This window comes from Hypomesus nipponensis, chromosome 9 (genome assembly GCF_054491055.1).
Source record: "Hypomesus nipponensis isolate SF chromosome 9, ASM5449105v1, whole genome shotgun sequence".
In the NCBI taxonomy this organism is placed as follows: Eukaryota; Metazoa; Chordata; class Actinopteri; order Osmeriformes; family Osmeridae; genus Hypomesus; species Hypomesus nipponensis.
In genome coordinates this window covers 3,410,521-3,433,979 of record NC_140369.1, presented here as the reverse complement: position 1 = coordinate 3,433,979, position 23,459 = coordinate 3,410,521, and the positions used below count along the sequence as shown (strand labels likewise).

The 23,459-nt window shown below is 44.6% G+C and overlaps 3 protein-coding genes across 3 annotated transcripts; 1 reads left to right on the top strand and 2 right to left on the bottom strand.

The window, feature by feature from the left end:
• Window positions 1-157: 157 nt before the first annotated feature.
• Window positions 158-7,150, bottom strand: slc25a55a (solute carrier family 25 member 55a). The gene is made up of 10 exons (XM_084705606.1): window positions 7,023-7,150; window positions 6,180-6,300; window positions 5,838-5,963; window positions 4,827-4,882; window positions 3,463-3,553; window positions 3,140-3,258; window positions 2,722-2,914; window positions 2,371-2,525; window positions 1,983-2,058; window positions 158-1,563 (listed from the first exon to the last, which is right to left on the bottom strand). The coding sequence occupies exons 2-10, from the start codon at window positions 6,197-6,199 to the stop codon at window positions 1,404-1,406; spliced, it is 996 nt and encodes a 331-aa protein (XP_084561732.1). The 5' UTR covers window positions 6,200-6,300; window positions 7,023-7,150; the 3' UTR covers window positions 158-1,403.
• A 1,655-nt stretch (window positions 7,151-8,805) lies between these two features.
• Window positions 8,806-10,278, bottom strand: tshba (thyroid stimulating hormone subunit beta a). Its single transcript, XM_084704854.1, has 2 exons — window positions 10,117-10,278; window positions 8,806-9,504 (listed from the first exon to the last, which is right to left on the bottom strand). The coding sequence occupies exons 1-2, from the start codon at window positions 10,276-10,278 to the stop codon at window positions 9,226-9,228; spliced, it is 441 nt and encodes a 146-aa protein (XP_084560980.1). The 3' UTR covers window positions 8,806-9,225.
• Window positions 10,279-12,731: 2,453 nt separating this feature from the next.
• slc5a8l (solute carrier family 5 member 8, like) lies at window positions 12,732-23,317 on the top strand. The gene is made up of 15 exons (XM_084704801.1): window positions 12,732-13,086; window positions 13,961-14,026; window positions 14,296-14,347; window positions 14,919-14,986; window positions 15,302-15,456; window positions 15,908-16,048; window positions 16,939-17,068; window positions 17,367-17,455; window positions 19,044-19,156; window positions 19,459-19,526; window positions 20,058-20,144; window positions 21,067-21,260; window positions 21,728-21,837; window positions 21,923-22,008; window positions 22,624-23,317. Exons 1-15 carry the CDS (start codon window positions 12,733-12,735, stop codon window positions 22,747-22,749), a joined length of 1,839 nt encoding a protein of 612 aa, XP_084560927.1. The 5' UTR covers window position 12,732; the 3' UTR covers window positions 22,750-23,317.
• Window positions 23,318-23,459: the final 142 nt, after the last annotated feature.

Sequence of the window (23,459 nt, the reverse complement as noted above, 5' to 3'; positions counted from 1 at the left end):
TCCCCCAAGGCAAGAAGGGTGAAGTGCCTTGCCCAAGGACACAACGTAATTTGACACGGCCGGGACTGGAACCGGCAACCTTATGATTAATAGCCCGATTCCCTAACCGCTCAGCCATCTGACCCCTCTAGTCCCTTCATTTAGTTAACACCAAACATAATTTATTAGGTATATTTTATTTAATGTATCAACTGCTTGTACAAAAACACAGGACAAGTAGACAGTGTAACAGTAATATTTAAATGCTGTTCTGCATGTAATGTTTATGCCTTTAAATGTCATTTAAAGGCATAAACATTTTCATTAGGATTCAAATACTGTGGCATATTTTCAAACTGACCACTACCCCCCCCCCTTCACAATTTTTTTGTTTAAAAAAATTAACTAACAGTTAATTTGCTATGTTACCTTACCCCAAACTACTGTTATTTGACCTAATGGCCCTCAGCAAGACGATATGTTTTATTTTTTAATTTTTTAAACAACACGATATATACTCTGTCCTACCTTGGACCCTGCTAATCTCTGTAGAAGACTAGACAACCATCTCTCTCTCACACACACACGTCAAGTGATCGCCAGAACGTGAAAAAGTCACAAAAACAAAGTGAATCCTTCAATAGATTAATAGTGGCCCACAATATCACATGTAATGGAATATAGATCTTAGGTTTGTCATAAACCACTGAACTCATTGGGGTCGCTTGAACGCTAGTGAGGCATTTTTTAACAAGCCAAGGTGATTTGATCCCTTTCCACAAAATAAACGTTATAACCGGAAAATGTACTTGACAAAACACCATTTCTTTGTGAAATTGAAATGAAAGACAAAAGGTTTTATATTAAAGACAAAGACTAAAATGCTGACATTTGAATGTCATGAGAATGTGAATATGTTAACCAAAAACACGCATACACATTCACCAGGAATGCCAGAACTGCTAACTATTTCAGTTAATAGCAAAATGTGGAATTGTCTTAAATAGTCAAAATAATATCAAACTGTATCATCATACAAAAATGAAGTGGAAAAAGTCTTGTGGAAGCTTTTGTTCTTCGCTCCCTCTCCCTCACAGAGGGAACAGGGGGGAGGGGCCGGCGAGTCCCCTGCCCAGCACATCTCCTCACGTGCAAACAGCGCTCCCAGCCCCTACGAGCAGCCGGAGAACCGTACAGGAAGTGGAAGTGACACAGTTGGGCCACACAGGAAGTTCAGGAGCCCAGCGAGCCCCTTGCACTAGTAACTCGAAGCTCTGGCAGGTGTTAAGCCTGGTTAGTAGGTGACTTCCTCTAATGAGTGCTGTAGCGGTAGCTGGTTGAGGCAGTAGCAGGCTGGCTGGGGTTGGGTTCCTTGGGGAGTGTTTCCTGTGCAGAATCAGGAGGGGGGGGGGGGGGGGGTTGGCTCACGAAAACAGGAAGTTGATGGACGCGTTGTCAAGGATGTATTCTCCAATGCCCACGAAGTACATGACCTGGGCGATGCCGAAGAGAGGCGCGATGACCAGGGCTCTGCAGGCTGCGCCCTTCAGGAAGGCAGCTGGCCCCTCGTTCCTCATGATCTTACTGCAGACACAGGGAGACAGACACACGTTACCCGGGAGACAGAGGCCTCGGAGTCTTACTGCAGACAGAGACACACAGGAAGTGGCTAACTGATGCCATGTTCTCACTACAGCTTGGGTCTTACAAAGCCATACAGGGTGGGTGCTTTCCAAATGCTCTGAAACTGACAGATGTTGTAAACATCTGTGATCTGACTGATCAAGCATTTGTGGAAAAAAAAAAAAGAAAAAAAAAATGTTTGTATTGCAAACAGAAAATAACAGCAGTGGCTGTTTTGAGTCAAATGCACTCCTACATGGGAACACTGAAATGCACAAAAGAAATGCCTAGAGTAGGCATATATGAACATGACGAGCAGACAGTGGGAGGCAGACTCAGTAGATATGAAGGAAGACTGAGCAGACTGTGGAGGAGGTCACCTGATGCAGTCCACTACTCCGTTGTAGCCCTCCTCATTGGCTCCTTTCGTCAGGGACTGCAGTCTCGTCTTGACCACTGAAACACACCCAGAGACACAATCAGAAACACACACAGGGAAAACCGGTTTCAGGCTGGTTGTCGAGAGCATGTACTCTTTCACAAACACCCCTGGACAGAGCTCAAAAAGAGTACTGGGACACCACTAGCTCTCACGGGAACGCACAAAACTCAGGGGAAGGGGGGAAGGGAGAGTATTGGGATTCGGCCTAAACCTGTCAGCTGTGACCAGAATCTGGGATGGGAGGGGGGACAGGGTAGAGGGGGAGGGGTGAGAGAGGAAAGGAATGTGCAGGAGAGGGGAGGACCTCCAGGTGTGCAGGGACTCACCGTCACAGGGGTTGACGGCCACGGCGGCGGTGCTGCCGGCCAGGCAGCCCGACAGGAAGGCCCAGTAGAAGGGAGCCTGCTGGCCGGGGCTGGGCTGGCCCACGCGGTTCAGGTTGGCAAACATGGGGAAGTAGATCATGGAGAACGGCACATCTCTGGAACAACAACACACACAGAGCAGGAGCTGGTCAGGGAGGCGTCACGCTACATGCAGGCTTCTTCCACACTTGTCGGTGGCCTTGCTTCTCCTGAGATTAACCCACACTAGCCTCTATAAAGCCTATCACAGATTTCCCTCCTCTCTGCTCCTCACCCCCCTTCCCCTCCCTCCCAAAAGCTGTGGTTCTCTACCTCATGAGCGTGGCCCCCAGGCCCCGGTAGAGCCCCTGGATGCCCTGGGTTTGGAACAGCTCCCTGGCAATCTGGGTTGCCGTGGCGGCCCGGGCGGGGGCGGGGCCAACGTTGTAGGATCGACTCAGCACCGCGCTTGGAGACGCCAGCATGCTGGACGCCATCATGGGCGCCGGCTTCCTCTGCTGGGCCGCTGGACAGGAAACCAGGAAGAGGAGAAGGAGGAAATGAGATTATGACAAAGAGGGGGAAGGAAGAAGAGGTGAGGAAGAGATGAGGAGAAGAAAGAGGAGGAGAGATGGAGAAGAAAGAGGAGGAAGAATTAGAGAGTCAATCACAAGCCTTGGATACTGTTGTCACTGTATTGAAATGCACAGCAGTGTCAGTAAAGACACACACAGATGTGGTGTGTGTTTACCTAGCCTGCCTGCATCCTGCAGTTGGATCTTCAGCATCTCCATAGGGGTGGTGATGATCACCTGGCACATGCCCGCCCCACACCCTGCCAACATCTCCCTCATCACCGTCAAGCCCTTCCTGCAACAGTCATACAGACACACACACCGTCACACAGGAACGCACACCAACAGCTTACCTCCCTAACAGGAGGGGATGACTAGACATCAGAAACAAGGCATTGTTTATTCGTTATTCATTGATTTTAGCAGGGGGATGAATGACCTCTAAACTATACTAATTTAACAAGGAGTTCTGCTAAGCCTTTGTCATGTTTCAACTCACCCATCTTTGGCCAAGTGGTGGCGGAAGAAATCGTTGGCCGCCAGTTTGATAGCCTTCTCAGGGGTGACTAAGGTCAAGTTTACAGCAGCGCCTGGCGGAGGAAAAACAGACACTTAGCGATGCATTCATCAACAAATATCGTTTTGTGTGTGTGACAAAAACATTCTCTAAACATTTCCTGCCACAATCAATCCATTGGATATACTATGGTACAGAATATAGCTACAGACAGTGTTCTAACAGAGATAGGAGGAGAGAGAGAGAGACAGAGAGACAGACAGAGAGATGAACAGAGATGAACAGACTAGAGACAAAGAGAGACAAAGAGAGACAGAGAGAGACAGAGAGAGACAGAGAGAGACAGAGAGAGACAGAGAGAGACAGAGAGAGACAGAGAGAGACAGAGAGATGAACAGACTAGAGACTAGAGAGTCAGGAGAAGAAGGGGGATGCACAGAGACGGCAGACATGAGAAAATTGAGAAAATTGGTTTGATCACATGCCCCAATGTTTCTCTAAAACAACAAAGTGGAAACAGTTAAGAAAAATGATCTTGAGACAACAGCTGGCCGCTGGCGAGAGTGAGAGAGAAAGAGTGAGACTACACAAGAAACAGAGAGAGACACCAGACAGGAAACAAAGCTGTTAAGAGACAAGACAGCAAAGAAGACTGTGGGCAGGACAGAGGAATCACCGATGTTAATGATGAGAGCAAAACAAATTTAACAGACAGGACATGACAAAACGGAAAATTGGTGCCTAGTTAAAATAGAGCAGTGTTGTAAGAACCATCAAATGATTTGCCTCCATGGTGGCTGCGCCTTATCGGCTAGCCTTCACTATCCCAGGGGGACCACGTCTGCAACATGAAAAACACAGATGCAAACCAACAGCAAACCTCACACAGGTGGATCACCCACACCCTCACCCCCACCCTAACACTCCACCCTCACCTCCACAACCTCCCTCCTTTAAAAACACATCTCCCTCCAGTGCTGCTTTTAACATCAAGCACTTTAGAATCCGAGTTTTTTTTCAACATTACGGACATTTTTCAAATAGTAGTTGTTCTAAGGCAGCATCACCCAGCCATTTTTACATACATGAGCAGACCATTGATATAAATGTAGAATTTCCTGTGGCCACTTACGGCCTACATTTACAACACTGTCATCCTATCGTGTTAATACATTTAAATATTAATCTCCTAGTGCGGTGTAGTTAGCCTGTACATTGAGGGTGTCATAGAGGAAAATGTGATGAGAAATCAGGCAAACCCATAACAACCAGGCTTTATTATGACTCACATCGGGATTTTCTAACTTGTATGAGTGTTTGAGGACTAAAACCTGAATGAATCTTACCTCTGTACATTCCAAAGTATCCCTCCGATCTAACAGTTTTCACCAGGCAATCCATCCTGTTAACCAAAAAATATATATATATTTTTATAAATAGTTAGTTATTTTGTTCGTTTTTTTTAACGTGTTTCACGGAATTTAGCAAATAAACTCCCCAGCATTGGTATATTTCCTACTGAACCACCCAAACCCTGCTGTGTCTGACCCAGTGATGACGCAGACCTGCTCTGAGAGCAGCTGCATGTGAAGCGGCTGTACAGGACCAGAGCTACAACTCTTTCCTGGGGATTACTTATGGTGTTGCCATGGAACAATGTCTGGAATGAGTAGCTATGGAACAATGCCTGGAAAGGGTTGACATGGTGAGTGGTCTCTGTTTACACAGTCACAAAAGGCACGACAACGCCCTTTGAAGTTTAGCCCCCAAGACCCCACAACTGGTATTTCTGGTCGAGTTATTCTGTAGCTAAAACAACTAGCTGGATGGGGGTTTGGACAACGGGCAAGTTTACACAGGCCAGGGTGGAAATGGGCCTGCCGTGGCAACGAAGTCACTATTACAGGGCTAGTTTCATACAGGCTTTAGAAGATTAAATTAGGTTAATTTTTATTCATTATATATTGTTCATAAGAATGTTAGCTCACATAGTATTAATATGTCTTTAAGTAGAAGTTTAGAGACTTAGAATCATAAAGGATTTGAAACATACAGAAAAGTCAAGAAGTTACAATTGACATTTTACGTAAATGTTTATAATGGCCTCTTTTTTATAATGTTAGCTACCATACGATTACAATTTATATTAATTTATGTAGAAGTTAACAAATCCAAACCATTTGAGGATTTACAACATAAGAAACTGTCTAGATTTGATACGTTCTCAATTTCAAGTGCTTTGTTAACACGTCAAGAGATATTATAAAAATATCAAATACGACTTACTATAGTCAAGGCAAACTGTATCGAGATACTTGTTACAAATAAACCAGAATCTTTAAAGTTGAACAACTTACATGTTCCTGTAGACCTGGTGCCCTTGTCTCTGGTTCTGTAACCTGGTCTTAGCCAGGTCGATGGGGAACACACATGTAACCCCCACGATGCCAGCAATACCACCGTTGATTAGCTTAGCTGGGAGGCTGTAGAAAACAACACCAAACACCAGTTAACAACATAGAAGTCATATCAGGAAAAGGTGACATTTATTCACCGTCTTCCAACAGTAAAATCTTTAGTTTGTTATCACAGAGTACTAACATTAAGCAAAAGTAACTAGCAACAGATAACAAAATAATTGTTGTGTTGAAAAGATTAGGATGGACGAGAAGAGCGTTGTAGGGAGATGAAAGACATACCTGATATGTTGCTGTGTCATTCTGAGTTATGAAGGCTTCAAAGTAACGGATGAATAGAGATGGCAGTAGTGACTACACCGAGGTCCGAAGATAAAGTGGTGATGTGCTGAAGAGAAGAGTCCTAAAAAGGTGACGAACTTTAGGTTAAATATAGACACCTCACCAGTTCCTAGTGTACACATGCAACATTGATACTAATAGCTTAAAGCCTATCCCACGCACATTACGGACCGGATGGACTTAACGAGCTGCCTCGCGCCGCCTGAGTACTGTAGTAGTAAAGGATCACGAGGGTGTGACGTACTGAGCGGCTTCAAAAGAGCGAGGGGAGGGTCGTGTCCATACCGTACGCTATACCAGCACATACGCCGGAATTCCATACAAGGGCATTCAATGGCGTAATGTGCTCGCGCTCTAACTTGTCAAGTAACTCACAGCAGAAACTAAACTTCTCTCATTTGTCTACCTTTCCAGTTACAATAACGTTGACGGGTGCACAAATTCTACCACTAAACATGCTGTGTTTTTCCTGCACAGAAACCGAACTTGTAGTTCTAACTGATAACAGGTACCATCTTACTTTTGACGTTTTCAAAACTCTTTAAAATACAACGCAACGATACGAAATCATTGTAGCACTTAAGTCCAGCTGTGAGGTTACCAAGCTACAAACTAAATGCTGCTAGACAAAAACGCTTAACCAAGAGACGTAGCTAAATTGTTAGTGCTAGCTAGCTAGTCTACAGACACAATGGATTCGGACGGTGCAGCCAGTTACATTCATACCATCTTAAAATTAGAAATCCACACAAATATACACTTCAAACATGACAAATAGCTCACCTTAGATATCGATGTCACTTGTATGTATTGGTAGAGACGTTTTTTAGGTAGTTAGCGATACGTGTTCGTTTCGTCTCGTAGATGCTGTAGTAACGGTTTCCTCGTAACTTCTGAGACGGGCTGGAAAATTCCATTGATATTTTATCTTGGGGGAGGATCCCTCGAAGCGAGAGTAAAAAATCAACCAATCATGGCGTCGATAATTTACATATTGACTTTTCATTGGGCCTTACGGTCTCCGCTACAAATTCACTGGAAATGTACTGTCACTTAATCTCTAATTTAAAAGCCCTCTACAACATGTAACACTGTTTGACATTGTTACTAAATAATTAAAGGCTATTGCAGTAAGGAGTCATTTAAGCTTCAAAGGGACATCAAGGGCATCTTTAGCAAATTTACATTTACATAACATTTTGTTTATTTAGCTTTATCCAAAGCAACATACAAATATATCAAAAAGTAGGACACGGGATCAAGGATCAGACATGCATGTAGCAAAAGGCCGTGTAGGCCGTAAAATGTCCAGAACCAACATGGAGAAATCGCTATAGTAGAATTCAGCATAAACAACCCATGGTCTGTCAGAATGTGAGAGTAGGTAGGGTATGTGGTCTACATAACAGACGCTACAGGAATGCTGAGAGGGGAAAATTCCATTTTGGTGATTTCTGTATCCAATACAGCATTAGGGCTTTGACATTCCAAACACCCCGTAGGTGGGAATGTCGGCCGAGCGATTCACACCATTGTGTTGTCTAGTCGGACGGATTGTTTAGTCAAAGCAGGTCAACTTTGTGAGAACAGTTCAAAAGATGAAGATAAACAACAGCTAGTCATAGGTGACTCATAATCACCGGTAATCACATTGCCTTACACGGGCGGCGGAGTCACAACATTAACAGGTGGTGAGCATGTAAACACAAACCCGGGGATTAGACAAATCTAGAAGCGTTTTCGTAGTACTGCTACCTGAATAACGGTTTAGTTCTATAATAGAAGATTGTTAAATTGTGTAACCTTTTGTTGTATGAAATGGTTCTACCTAGAACCCATCATGAGTGAGAAGTTTCCAACACAGTTCATAAACTCCTGTAGAACTTGAAGCCAATATGTGGTTTTATAGCCTACTTTTTCTCTTGTAGTTGAAGGTCACAAACGAAGTAAACTAATAGCCTAAATAAACTGGGGTTTACAGAAGTATAGCTACGATTGTTTACATTTTGATAATGTATATTTATTTAAATCAATCTTCTTTTTGTATAGCCTATAAGGCTGGTCAGGTCTACATCGGGAATTCAATGTTGTGAATGACTAATTCAGTCCCACGGCCCGCTAGCATGTGACAGTAAAGCCCTGTGACAACTACACTTGAAAATCAATAAGCAACGGAAAGTTGCGTTGATGTCAGATTAAGTATCTAATCAGCTAATCAGGTATGTTTGCTCACACGTTCCCTTCCCTCTGGGCTGCCCTGGTCTATATATAAATCACAGCTGTTTCCCCGAATGCCTTTTGAATGTTTTGGACCTGCACGTGAACCATGCGTGGGCTCTGTGACGCCTCTCTGTCGAACGGAGAAAGACTCACATACGTTTGGAGGGCATCCAGAAGGGAGGGACGTACCACCACACACAGATATGTAACAATAATACATAATTCAGACAGAGAACTGTCAAGGTTGAAGTGAATGTGCCAATTGTTTTGCCACCTGTGCTGTGTTATTTGCGCGCTGATATTGAAATGTTCCCACATAGGATGTGATTAATGATTACCGAGAAACTATTTCAAGACCTAAGCTTTAATCAAGTTCAAGGAAAGTTATCATCGTTTACAGAAGAGAATAATGACGTGAGCCAGTAACAGGCCAGACGGCAGCAGGAACAACAGAACTGAAAGGAATAAAAACGTTAAGGATCAGACACCATTGAGTTGTAAACAAAAAGCACATCCACAAACCACAGTCCGGACACCAGAAAAGAACACTCACGCGGTGCAAACAATGTAAGCTAACAAACTAACAATGGTACCACGTCTATACGTTCACCAATACGCACCACAAAGCAAAATAAATGCAAATACAAAAAAAAAAAAAAAAACGGAACACAAAAAACTTCCTCTTCATTTGGGGAAGAAGGAAAGGGGAAAAAATACAACAAAAAACATTTCACTTCAGCTTCGACCAACAAAACAAACAGGCCGGTCAGTCGAGGCTAATGTAGTTGCTCTGGCCAGGGTATGGGTAGAGGTTTCTCAACGGCTTGGAGCACCGGGCACCGTCTCCTATGGCCTTGTGGGCGCATTCATCGCTGTCCGTGTTGCACGTGCCACAGTGGCAGGTGACAGCCACGGGGTAGGTGAAGAGGGGGTTGGCGTGGGAAGGGCACCCTGGCAGGATAGCTGTCCTGTACTCCACCTTGTTGTACACACAGCCTCGCTGGAGCAGGAATCTAGAACCCGCCAGTTCCTTCATGTTGCTGTCCTGAAGACACAGGTTTAGCTGTCGTTTAAACCTGTTTAGGTTGGTTTTAGGTACGGTACAATAGGGCGTGTGAAGCCTTCTGTAAAATAACTAAAAAAAAAGGGCTGCACGAATACATTCGATTTGATTTAAATGTTTTATTGACGTCAACCTGGTGCTTTTCTGGATGGCTCACCGATAGAATATGTCAAGATAATGTGTGCGGTAGAATTATAACAACATGTAAGTACATGTTCCTGGAAGGGATACCGTACTGTGTATTCTATTAATTTTCAGTTGTGACAACAGAGCTTAGTTACCTAGTTAGTTCCAACCTATACAGCACCTCTTCCAGAGACTTACATAAACAGGACAAATGTATAATGAAGTACAACGAATATACGCAATAAATGTGATATAAAGGTCTATTTACACTTTTCCCACGTCGCTTTGGATAAAAGCGTCTGCTAACTGAATAAAATCTCATATGTAGCCTACTGTATATAAACATAGATTCAATCAACATAGCCTGGAGTTAATGTCATCCTCGCTTGAAAAAGCTGTCACACCCACGTTTGAAAACAAATCTACGCCCCTGCTTCAAAGTGTCGATCTGACTGAACAGTCACTCACCCTGGAGTAACAGAAGCCCATGCAGATGGTGGTGTTGATGGCCACACAGTAGTCACATTCCTGTTTCTCCACGTACACGGTGTAGTCGGTGGGGACACAGATGGCAACAGCAGGGCTAATCAGCACACACAGAAGCCCCCAGAAGAAAACTGAACAATCCATGATGCTGGGAGGAACAGATGATCGTTCTTGTTTCAACAAGTACCTGCATGAAGGGTTGACAGTATGAGGAAGAATTTTGAAAATAAAATGGAAGAATTCAGTGGATTTTAAAGCTTTGTGTTTTATAGTGGGTTCTCTGAAATGTTAAACTATATTTGTTTATTTATTTGAGTCTACACAGGCTTGGTATTTATTTTCATTTAGCAGGCTTCTTTTTTGACCATGAGTAGACACTTACCTGAGAGATGTAAGAGAACGTCAGCTCAGCTTCTGCCTTCCCTGCTTCTGCTGTGTCCGACAGTGCCTGGGGGTCTTATAGAGGAGCCGTCGTCCTCCTGGTCTCCAGCCGCTCCTTATCTCCCATCTCCAAAGACGGGGAACCAGTAGCCATCAGTCCATTATGAGGATGACATGCATTAATGATGACCACGAAGCGAACGGCACACAGGACCACACCGGGAGGTCGTAAGCCTCTGTCCCTCTTCTCAGACTCCTGTTGAGTGTTGAGGAAGTCTGCAAAGCAAGTCAGTTTCATCACCAAGAACTCTCTCGGAGTGAATGCCACTACAAACTTAAAGTTGTTCTACAGATAAATGTTGATGCAGTTTGCACAGGTTCCACAGGATGGCAGAACAGACAAGACGAAGGGCTTTTACCGTTCTCTAAGAAGAAACCCAGTTAGGAACACACAAATGTAGGTCCCAGGTAAGGTTAGCGGCCCACTCCTCACAGTACAAGACAACCTTTTCAACTGTTCGTTTGAGCGGTATACAGATGTTGAGTTGATTTGAAGTTTGCAGTTGGAGGACAGAGAATAGGCCACGGTTACACACTGTCATGATTTATTTGTTTTTGTGTTTATTTAGGAGGATCGCCATTAGCTCTACCCTAAAACAGAGCTACTTTTAGTGGGGTCCACATATACAACTTACATACAGATATAAAACATTTAAAACATACATTATAATATAAATATCTAACCTTTAAAACATACATCATATAATTACATTACATGATGGCCCACTGATGAGGCAGAAACATTTAATGAGTCAGAAATGTCAATAAAATTGTCAGAGTACAGGATGCTCCTGTCCTGTCAAATCAGGACATGTTCCCATTGCCAAAAGTTCCAGGAGCTCAGTTGAACTTAGAAGAGGATAATCACTGCAGCTGTTTGTAGGGCCCTTAACCATCCACCATTTAAACATAAACTTATACCAAGTGTCTACTTGTGTTTGCTTTTGAGGTAAATGATTGATAAGGATTATCCATGTTTTGCATTGCTTTGAAAGTCTCTAACTAAAGAATGTTTTGCTGTTGAAAACATGTTGTGTTTGTCTTTTTATCATTTTGTCTCAGTATTGGATTTATGAATAAAGATGTCTTTAACATTGGATTATTTAGGTTGTATTGGGATTATTTCATATGGATTTATTTAAAGTGTAAAATGTTGTTAAAGAAAAAGAGAAGCTGAATTCTTGTTTTATTTTATCTTTTTAAATGACGCCACAGAAATAACAACTCTGCATTGTCCATTCCTTACCCTCCCTGGGAGACCTATCAACCTGGTGGTCTAAAAATGCTGGAAATTCAAAATGAAGAGAAATCATGACCTTGATGCTTAACATAGCCTCTCATCACAAATGAGATAGTTTGAGCACACAAAATGTCATACTAAAGCATTAGTCAATGATGATTAACATCTGGTCTGATCTGTAAAGTGTTTTTGCCAGCAAGTTTCCTCTCAGTTTTATCAGGAGTCGTCTTGGTATCTTCTGTCCTTGAGAGATTATTAACTAAAACGTCTTTATGGAGGGTAGATACCTCTTAAACTGTAGAAGCCATAGGAGCAGTCTTCCTGGTCCACAAACAAGGACAGTGATCATTCACTAAACTTCAAATGAGTGAAGCCTGCCAAGACAGAAAGCTACTAGAACCAGCAGCTTGATGTTGGGATTCTACGAGGAGTATACAGAATTCATTGACCGCTCTTAAAGAAGGTGAACTTAACTGAAAGCAGTCCTCACCTCCTTGTGTCAGCACTCGTAACAAAGTGTTTCTAGTACTGGCACATTTTCTACAAATGACTCTACAAATGATATGTTCAAAACAGTATGTTCAGTAAGTATTGAAACTTTTTTTGTGTTTTTTTTTTAGGTATTCCCAGGTGTTTCTGAGACATTAATTCAAACTCTGGAAATCTTTCATAACTACAACTACAAATTCTGTCAAATTAAACAGTTACTGAAGACTGCATTTAGATACTCAGACGAGGTTTAGGTGAATTTAGGTGTGATCATTCTTGGCTCCTGGAAGAATTTTGTTTGGTTTCCATTGGACTTTGAGGAAGCAGTGAGTGAACAGCCTTGAGGTGAGTTACACAGTAAAGCAAGGTGAACGACATAGATGACACAGTAGTTACTTTTTGGAAGCTCTCTGCTGGACTGATTAACCATGACGGGTACCGGCGGACCTGTAGCGCCCTTCTCCGTGTGGGACTATGTGGTATTCGCTGGCACGGTCCTCGGAGCCGCCGGCATCGGCCTTTTCCAGGCCATCCGAGGACGCAAAAACACCAGCAGCGATGAGTTCCTGCTCGGAGGTCGGCAGATGTCGGCCGTGCCGGTGGCTATGTCGCTCACCGCCAGCTTCATGTCCGGCATCACCGTGATTGGAACTCCAGCCGAAGCCTACCTGTACGGAGCGGCCTTCTGGATCTTTGGCTTCTCGTACGCCATCATGTCCGTCATCACGGCCGAGATTTTCGTCCCTCTCTTCTACCGTCTGGGCATCACCAGCACCTACGAGGTGAGAGAACCTGGACAGGGTGGGTACTGTAGAGAGAACCTGGACAGGGTTGGTACTGTAGCCAGTGAGATCACAGTGAGGATCCACTTATAGGCAAAATATGCTTGCGCAGTGGAATACTGCTCGCGCTCATTGGGGTTCTGCTTGCTGTGTCATACCAAAAGGAGATTCTTGGAAGAACCTTTTATCTATCTAGGACAGCAATTTCCAACCTGTGAGCCGCAAGTGTAGGTGGGCTGCAAAACCAATGAAAACTAAAATATGTAAAATTAATCAATATCAAAATATTTATTTATACTGTATATTAGGAAAAAAATGAATAGGCCTACAATTTTTATTTATTTTATTTGCCTTTAATTCATCATGCCCGGAACGCAAATAGTTACGTTTGGCGCGCTGACGGAAGCCCAACTGACATTTCCGCATTAACTGACGCCCACAATGCACGCATCACTTCCACAGATTGCACAATCCAGGTCAACAACTTCCGGTAGATAGCAGTTATGCAAGTTTTCACACAAAATACGGTTTTTACAGGTGTTCGGGTTATCTTCCTAAAATGACAATTAACAATGTTTCTAGCTACATTGACAATTACGAAGGTAAGGTAACGTTAGTAACGTTAGCTAGGCTAGCTCGCTAACAATTCAGTTAGATAACAACCAAAGCAGAGTTTCCATGCAGCTGTTTGTGTTCTGAGAGAATATTAATCAGACTTATTTTTTAAATGGTTTGGAATAGGCTGCTAGGAAACTGTCAAGAGGAGCAGGACCAAATCATTCCAATAAAGGCTCTATCTATTTACTTTTTACAAATGCCAAAAACACAGAACAATACAGAAACTTGAAACTAAAATCTTCAATTTTCTCCCTAGTATCTGGAGATGCGCTACAACAAGTTGATTCGTGTGGTCGGGACATCCATGTATATCATACAAACGGTAACTACAGATGGCTTTCAACAACACGACGAACATACGATTCTTCCATATCAATACACACCTCATCAAAATCTGTTCAAGATCTTTCTGAGTGCATTGCTGGATGCGTAAACATGAACTTGTCATAGGAACATATAGTCTTTGTTATGACGTGCTTTACCAGGGCTATCTGATTACCATCATGATTGTTTAACTTGCTGTGTGTGTGCATGAGTGTGTACATGTGCGTCTGAGTTCAATCAGCTAATGGATTATATTGAATGTTCCAGGCTCTATACACCGGCATGGTCATCTATGCACCAGCTCTGGCCCTCAATCAAAGTAAGTGATGTGCAAAAGAGTTACTCTCAGGGCGTGTCCATGGTGTTTTCCTCTGGCCTGGGAGCACTTCCCAGTGCCTCATCATCTCTGGACCGCTATAGCTTGTAGGCTAGTTTAATATTTTTGTAAAATATCGGCTAATTTAAGATAGAGCTTCAGTGACGACACCAGCGCCTTTCTGCAAAGCCCAGAGATATTCTATTTGCGTCCGCACGAAAAATCTGAATTTTTTCATCCTGAATACAGACGCAGAGTGAAGCGCGTTTTCTCTTTAGACATTTGCACACTCTCTTCCTTCAGTCAGAATAGAAAAAACACACTGTATGGCACTCTGAAAAAACGCTGACTGCACACTTGAGCCTCATGGTATCTCGTAACCAGACAGTTTTGTAAACATGTAGGAAAGGAGATAAGATCGCACACGCCGAGTGCATACTTTTATCACTGCTACATTTGCAAATGCAATGCTGCCTTTAAATGTTATCTATCAGAGATGCTTGTGTGGTGACGGCTGTCTCCTGATAGCTGTGAGTGGAAGCGCCTAGATCAAGGCCTGTGTTGTGTTTTTCAGTCACAGGGCTGAACCTGTGGGGTGTGTTAGTGGCCACAGGAGTGGTGTGCATCATCTACTGCACCTTGGTCAGTATGTCATCCATTATGTTCCTCCCACTCTACCGAGGATTGACCAATAAACATTGGATGTGCTGTATATAGGTGTATATGTGTATTTATGTGTGTCATGGAATTGAGTATTGGATGAATCTGCATCGCTATTCCTTTCAAAACAGATGCTAGCGTCCTGAAACTTTGTCTCTCTCTGACCTACTGTTGGTGTTTGTGTCTGTCCGTGTGGTGAGTATGTGTGTGTCTGTGTTTATGTGTGTGTGTGTGTCTGTGTCTGTGTGTGTGTGTGTGTATTTGTGTGCGCCTGTGTATATGTGTGTGTGTGTCTAGGGAGGTCTGAAGGCAGTGATCTGGACAGACGTGTTCCAGATGGTGATCATGCTGGCTGGCTTCGTGGCCGTCATTGCCAGGGGAGCGGTGATCCAGGGGGGGCTGGGCCGGATCTGGGACGACGCCTCCAAGGGGGGGCGGCTGGACGCTTTCAAGTAAACACACACACACATGTAAACAGACACAGAGGCTCTCTTACCCTCTCTCTCTCTCTCTCTCTCTCTCTCTCTCTCTCTCTCTCTCTCTCTCGCTCTCTCTGTTTCTCTCTCTCTCTGTTTCTCTCTCTCTCTGTTTCTCTCTCTCTCTCTCTCTCTCTCTCTCTCTCTCTCTCTCTCTCTCTCTCTCTCTCTGTCTGTCTGTCTCTCTCTGTCTCTCTCTCTGTCTCTCTCTCTGTCTGTCTCTGTCTCTGTCTCTCTCTCTCTCTGTCTGTCTGTCTCTGTCTCTGTCTCTGTCTCTGTCTCTGTCTCTGTCTCTGTCTCTGTCTCTGTCTCTGTCTCTGTCTCTCTCTCTCTCTCTCTCTCTCTCTCTCTCTCTCTCTCTCTCTCTCTCTCTCTGTCTCACACACACACACACAGTCTTCTCAGACTTCCTGTGCACGTTCCGCAGCTTCAACCCCGACCCCCTGACTCGTCACACCTTCTGGACCATCGTGGTGGGCGGCAGCATCATGTGGACCTCCATCTACTCCATCAACCAATCACAGGTGCAGCGCTACATCTCCTGCAAGACCCTGACGCATGCCAAGATGTGAGTACATTCACGTCTCGCATGTGACCCATTCAGCTGCCCCTTCCATTCAGAGTGACCTACAGAGAGATCACGTGATCAGAGAGATCACATGATCAGAGAGATCACATGATCAGAGAGAGCACATAGGAAGTACAACAGACGATCAGCAATCACCAGTGCATATTTCATACTTAATTACGGTGCAACAATAACTAGGGGTGTAACGATACACTCAGCTCACGATACATAACGTATCACGATACTGGGTGTACGATACAATATGTATCACGATATTTTGAACATCATTTTAAATGAAATTCAATTAACAGATTTATTTCCAAAACATTAAACAGTTTCAATAATTTTCTGTGTTGTACATACAATTGAGTTAACTCAGTTCAAGCAATTTCTGTGAATGCAGTGAATGCACGCATGACGCAGGTGCAGAATAGGTCGCGTTCTGGTAGTTCAACCAAAAGGCTCTAACGGACATCATATTGTAAAAATATTGCCATAACCGTACGATAGATATCGTAAAATGTTCGTATTGCGATATATTGTTCCACGATATATTGTTCCACTCCTAACAATAATGTCTCTATTACTTAAATCTTAAATTCCGTTTGATGACGTCTCGATTAGAGCCGCACGCCGCCTGACGCAGGATAACAGTCGGACGTTAAGCTGGTGCAGGTGCGGAAATGAGAGAAGCACGATATTCCTGCCGCCCTGTATCCTCTGAAGCTGTCATGTCATCTGAGGACTTTGTTCTGTCTCCCTCGGGAGCATCAAAAAGCACTTTCACTGGTAGTGTAGTTTCAATAGCCCCATTCACGCATCGTGTTTTATGTTCTTATATCTGCGTCGAAATGCTTATAAAAGATGGACTGAGTTCCCTGTGTGCCCAGGTCTCTGTACGTGAACATGGTCGGTCTCTGGGTGACGGTAAGCCTGGCTGTTTTCTCTGGTATCACCATGTTCTCCATCTACAAGGACTGTGACCCCCTCAGCAACGGAGATGTGGGGGCTCTGGACCAGGTAGGCCTGCAGGATGAACTAACACTCTCTGCATCCACACTAACTTCTCTAACTACCTAGACGTTCACTTCACTAACTACATCAATGTTAATTAATTGATATTGTATGCGGGTGTCTGATGGCTGAGCGGTTAGGGAGTCGGGCTACTAATCAGAAGGTTTTGGTTCGATTCCCGGCTGTGCCAAATGACGTTGTGTCCTTGGACAAGGCAGTTCATCCGACTTGCCTCAGGGGGAATGTCCCTGTACTTACTGTAAGTCGCGACTTACAGAGTGACTTGTGTGTGTGTGTTTGAAAGCTACTTCCATACCTGGTAATGGACATCCTGGCTGCCTACCCTGGGGTCCCTGGCTTGTTTGTGGCAGCAGCGTACAGTGGAACCCTGAGGTGAGTAGAGAAATCCAGCCCCTCCACCACAACCAACCACCAATCACAGTCAATCAGACACACATCACAACTAGTCCCATGAACCTGCTGATACACATCTCCGTTCACAGCCTTTTACAAGTCGTTAATCAACTCACAAGCAAAACTAAACTGAACTTCAAGCACACTTACAAAGTGCATGTACAAACATACATCAACAAAGTTGACAACCATGTGTAGCGTGTCATGCAGCAGTGTGTAGCGTGTCATGCAGCAGTGTGTAGCGTGTCATGCAGCAGTGTGTAGTGTGTCATGCAGCAGTGTGTAGTGTGTCATGCTGTAGTGTGTTGCGTGTCATGCAGCAGTGTGTAGTGTGTCATGCAGCAGTGTGTAGTGTGTCATGCTGTAGTGTGTTGCGTGTCATGCAGCAGTGTGTTGCGTGTCATGCAGCAGTGTGTAGCGTGTCATGCTGCAGTGTGTAGCGTGTCATGCAGCAGTGTGTACCGTGTCATGCAGCAGTGTGTAGCGTGTCATTCAGCAGTGTGTAGCGTGTCATGCAGCAGTGTGTAGTGTGTCATGCTGTAGTGTGTTGCGTGTCATGCAGCAGTGTGTTGCGTGTCATGCAGCAGTGTGTAGCGTGTCATGCTGCAGTGTGTTGCGTGTCATGCAGCAGTGTGTAGCGTGTCATGCAGCAGTGTGTAGCGTGTCATGCAGCAGTGTGTTGCGTGTCATGCAGCAGTGTGTAGCGTGTCATGCAGCAGTGTGTAGCGTGGCATGCTGCAGTGTGTAGCGTGTCATGCAGCAGTGTGTAGCGTGTCATGCAGCAGTGTGTAGCGTGTCATGCAGCAGTGTGTAGCGTGTCATGCTGCAGTGTGTAGCGTGTCATGCAGCAGTGTGTAGCGTGTCATGCAGCAGTGTGTTGCGTGTCATGCAGCAGTGTGTAGCGTGTCATGCAGCAGTGTGTAGCGTGTCATGCAGCAGTGTGTAGCGTGTCATGCTGTAGTGTGTAGCGTGTCATGCAGCAGTGTGTAGCGTGTCATGCAGCAGTGTGTAGCGTGTCATGCTGCAGTGTGTAGCGTGTCATGCAGCAGTGTGTAGCGTGTCATGCTGCAGTGTGTAGCGTGTCATGCAGCAGTGTGTAGCGTGTCATGCAGCAGTGTGTAGCGTGTCATGCTGTAGTGTGTAGCGTGTCATGCAGCAGTGTGTAGCGTGTCATGCTGTAGTGTGTAGCGTGTCATGCAGCAGTGTGTAGCGTGTCATGCAGCAGTGTGTAGCGTGTCATGCAGCAGTGTGTAGCGTGTCATGCAGCAGTGTGTAGCGTGTCATGCTGTAGTGTGTAGCGTGTCATGCAGCAGTGTGTAGCGTGTCATGCTGCAGTGTGTAGCGTGTCATGCAGCAGTGTGTAGCGTGTCATGCAGCAGTGTGTAGCGTGTCATGCAGCAGTGTGTAGCGTGTCATGCAAGAATGTGTAGCGTGTCATGCAGGAATGTGTAGCGTGTCATGCAGCAGTGTGTAGCGTGTCATGCAGCAGTGTGTAGCGTGTCATGCAGCAGTGTGTAGCGTGTCATGCTGTAGTGTGTAGCGTGTCATGCTGCGCTCTGCCCCCCAGCACAGTGTCCTCCAGCATCAACGCCCTGGTGGCGGTTACCGTGGAGGACTTTGTGAAGCCGGTGTGGAAAGACCTGACAGAGAAACAGGTGTTGTGGATCAACATGGGTCTGAGTAAGTATCTGCACTGCAGCGAGCCAGTCTGACAAGACAATATTTTGCGTCATTTGTCATATAAATGATAAATATATATACCTTTTTTCATATGACATAAGCCACACCTATAGTTATTGCACCTTCCTACCACAGAAAACAATTTTTTTGTGTAAAATTAGATGGTTAAAAAAGACCATTCTTATTCGGATTGTCAAATATTTAGTTATAAATATCCATGACAGTGTATGGGTGCTGTGTTTATGATGTGGCTGTGTTTGTAGTGATGACGTGTTGGTCTAACGGTAACTGATCTCCTGCAGGTGTGTTCTTTGGAGCGGTGTGCATAGGGATGGCTGCCGTGGCGTCTCTGATGGGCAGCATCCTACAGGTCGCTAACCTCTCAACACTCTGCACCACCTGTGAGCCTGTTCTGAAGCACTGCTCTCTAGCGCCCCCTGTCTAGTTATGCATGTGTGTCAGTGCTTGTTGTGGGTTTCTGTCTGTTTGTGGGTACGTGTGTGTGTGTCGTAGTAATGTGTGTGTCTGTGTGTGTATGTGGAGGGATGTGTCAGTGTCTTAACGTGTGTGAGTGTGTCTTAATGTGTGTGTCTTAATGTGTGTGTGTCTTAAGGTGTGTGTCTTAACGTGTGTGTGTCTTAATGTGTGTGTCTTAATGTGTGTGTGTCTTAATGTGTGTGTCTTAATGTGTGTGTGTGGGGATATATGTATGTGATTGTCTTAACGTGTGTGAGTGTGTCTTAATGTGTGTGTGTGTCTTAATGTGTGTGTGTGGGGATATATGTATGTGATTGTCTTAACGTGTGTGTCTTAACATGTGTGTCTTAACGTGTGTGTCTTAACATGTGTGTCTTAACGTGTGTGTCTTAACGTGTGTGTCTTAACGTGTGTGTGTTCTCAGGCCGCCCTCTCTGTGTTTGGGATGATCAGTGGTCCTCTCCTCGGTCTCTACTTGCTCGGCATGTTCTTCCGTACCACAAACTCCACTGTAAGTCCTGCTCCAGATATGACTGTATGTTCAAACTCCACTGTAAGTCCTGTTCCAGATATGACTGTATGTTCAAACTCCACTGTAAGTCCTGTTCCAGATATGACTGTATGTTCAAACTCCACTGTAAGTCCTGTTCCAGATATGACTGTATGTTCAAACTCCACTGTAAGTCCTGTTCCTGATATGACCGTATGTTCAAACTCCATTGTAAGTCCTGCTCCAGATATGACTGTATGTTCAAACTCCACTGTAAGTCCTGTTCCAGATATGACTGTATGTTCAAACTCCACTGTAAGTCCTGTTCCAGATATGACTGTATGTTCAAACTCCACTGTAAGTCCTGTTCCAGATATGACTGTATGTTCAAACTCCACTGTAAGTCCTGTTCCAGATATGACTGTATGTTCAAACTCCACTGTAAGTCCTGTTCCTGATATGACTGTATGTTCAAACTCCATTGTAAGTCCTGCTCCAGATATGACTGTATGTTCAAACTCCACTGTAAATCCTGTTCCAGATATGACTGTATGTTCAAACTCCACTGTAAGTCCTGTTCCAGATATGACTGTATGTTCAAACTCCACTGTAAGTCCTGTTCCAGATATGACTGTATGTTCAAACTCCACTGTAAGTCCTGTTCCAGATATGACTGTATGCTCTCCTGCAGACACTGTGCCCTCCAGCAGCACCCTGACATATGATCTCTTTAGGTGCTGTTTAAATCTATTGAAAATACGTAGGTCATATGGGTTAAACAAAATATTCAAAGCTGGGAGGAAAATTGTGACTTATTAGTTGATATTCAATCAGTTACATACACACCAGTTGTGGCCTGTTTTTTGAAACTCGATCCAATCAATGTCGACATGCAAACAATCAGAGATGAAGGAAGTGTGTGGTTCTGCTATCTGTGTGACAGGGAGGGCTGTCAGGACTGATCCTGGGGCTGGTTATCACCCTGTGGGTGGGCATCGGAGCCCAGATCTACCCCCCCACGCCCGACAAGACCAACCCCCTCCCCCTCAGCACGGCCGGGTGTAACCGCACGGTCCACTTCAACGCCACCACGGTGGCACCCTGGACCAGCGCGGTCACATTCCCCCCCCTGACAGAGTGAGTCAGCTCTGTAAGCCCTATTACAGCTGGTGACGCGTGGTGTCTAGTCAGGACCTACAGTAGGTGACACACGGTGTCTAGTCAGGACCTACAGTAGGTGACACACGGTGTCTAGTCAGGACCTACAGTAGGTGACACACGGTGTCTAGTCAGGACCTACAGTAGGTGACACACGGTGTCTAGTCAGGACCTACAGTAGGTGACACACGGTGTCTAGTCAGGACCTACAGTAGGTGATACATGGTCTTAACTTACTGGCAGATGTTCATACATGTTCAGTCATTTACACATGGAAGCACACACGCACACACTCAAATCCACAAGAGCAAAACACACTTTCAAAGATTCATGTTCTGATAACATGACAATTCTCTGGTCCTGACTGGTCCTGACTGGTCCTGACTGGTCCTGACTGGTCCTGACTGGTCCTGACTGGTCCTGACTCAGTCCTCTTGTTGTGTTAGAGAGCGTCCAGCGCTGGCCGACTCCTGGTACTCCCTGTCCTACCTCTACTTCTGTGTGCTGGGCACTCTAGTCACCATGACGTCTGGTCTGCTGGCGAGCGCTATCACAGGTAAGTCTTCCTCCTGGCTCCTCCTACTACTACCCTTTGCATGTTTAAACCTAGAATCGCCTACGGTGTGTTTGTGTGTGTCCAGGTGGCTGTAAGCAGGAGAGGCTCTGCTCCGATCTGTTTGTCAGGAAGAATGATCTGATCTGCTTCAACTGCGGACGACACGCCCAGGTTTGTCTGCTTGTCTGGGTTCAATCACAGGTTCAGTCTAGGTTTTAGTAATGCAGGTTCAGTCTAGGTTCTAATAATACAGGTTCAGTCTAGGTTCTAGTAATGCAGGTTCAGTCTAGGTTCTAGTAATGCAGGTTCAGTCTAGGTTCTAATAATGCAGGTTCAGTCTAGGTTCTAGTAATGAAGGTTCAGTCTAGGTTCTAATAATGCAGGTTCAGTCTAGGTTCTAATAATACAGGTTCAGTCTAGGTTCTAGTAATGCAGGTTCAGTCTAGGTTCTAGTAATGCAGGTTCAGTCTAGGTTCTAATAATGCAGGTTCAGTCTAGGTTCTAGTAATGAAGGTTCAGTCTAGGTTCTAATAATGCAGGTTCAGTCTAGGTTCTAATAATGAAGGTTCAGTCTAAGTTCTAGTAATGCAGGTTCAGTCTAAGTTTGAATGCAGGTATGTGTAGGTTGCCTGTCTGTGAGAGAAAGGTTCACACTGGTTCCCAGTAGTATCACATACTGGGCCTTGTCTAACACCAAACTACATTCACATAAAGATGACCTCTCATCTTCTGATCAAGTTCTGTATTTCATAGTTTCATCATAACTACCGCATTCGATCCCCACAGGACTCAGAACCAGAGCTGGTGGAAAAGGATGGATCAGAGCTGAAGAAGGGAACTGACAACCCGGCCTTCGCAGTCTCAGTGTTCGATATAACGGACCGAGACATGGAGAAAGTCACCAAGATGTGAAGACGGGGTCAGGATGCTGCGTCTTCCAGATGTTCTGCAGCTCTGGTGCTGAGAGGAAACCTGCCGTGTTTCCCTGAAGCAGGTGGAGACGAGGTTGAGGTGTGTCTTTGTGACTCATCTTTGAAACTAATCTTTAGCTAAGCTGGGACCTGATTGCTCTGAAACGCAGAACACAGACAGACACAGAACACAGACAGATGCAGAACACAGACAGACACAACACAGACAGACACGGCTTTTGACAGCAGCGTTTAATTCATTCACTTTTCTGACTATAGACTTTTCTACTCAAGGCTTTTCTGATTATATCGTTTTATCGTTTGAATAAAAATGTGTCTGAATTAAATATTTTCTCTGCGATAATAATGTGATTATTAATGTGTCTCCTATAGTATTAGTATGCCAAAGGCAGTCAGTCAGCATGTACAGTGTCATCATGTAGATTTAGTGTTTCGCAATGCTGTGTGGTAATATTCAAGATATTGTTTGTTAATGAGATTTGTTAATAAACTACTAGTGCTTGGTTCACCTGTTTCCTGAAGCAGATTCTGGAGAAGAGGCTTATTTGTGTCTTGTTTTTTCTTCATGAACCTGGTAGTGAACAAAACAACACAAGCAGAGTTAACAGATGGTTGTTAGGAACGCAGACACACAGTCACACATTAAGTCACTAACATTTTAGTACTGCAATCGCCACATGACTGTTATGT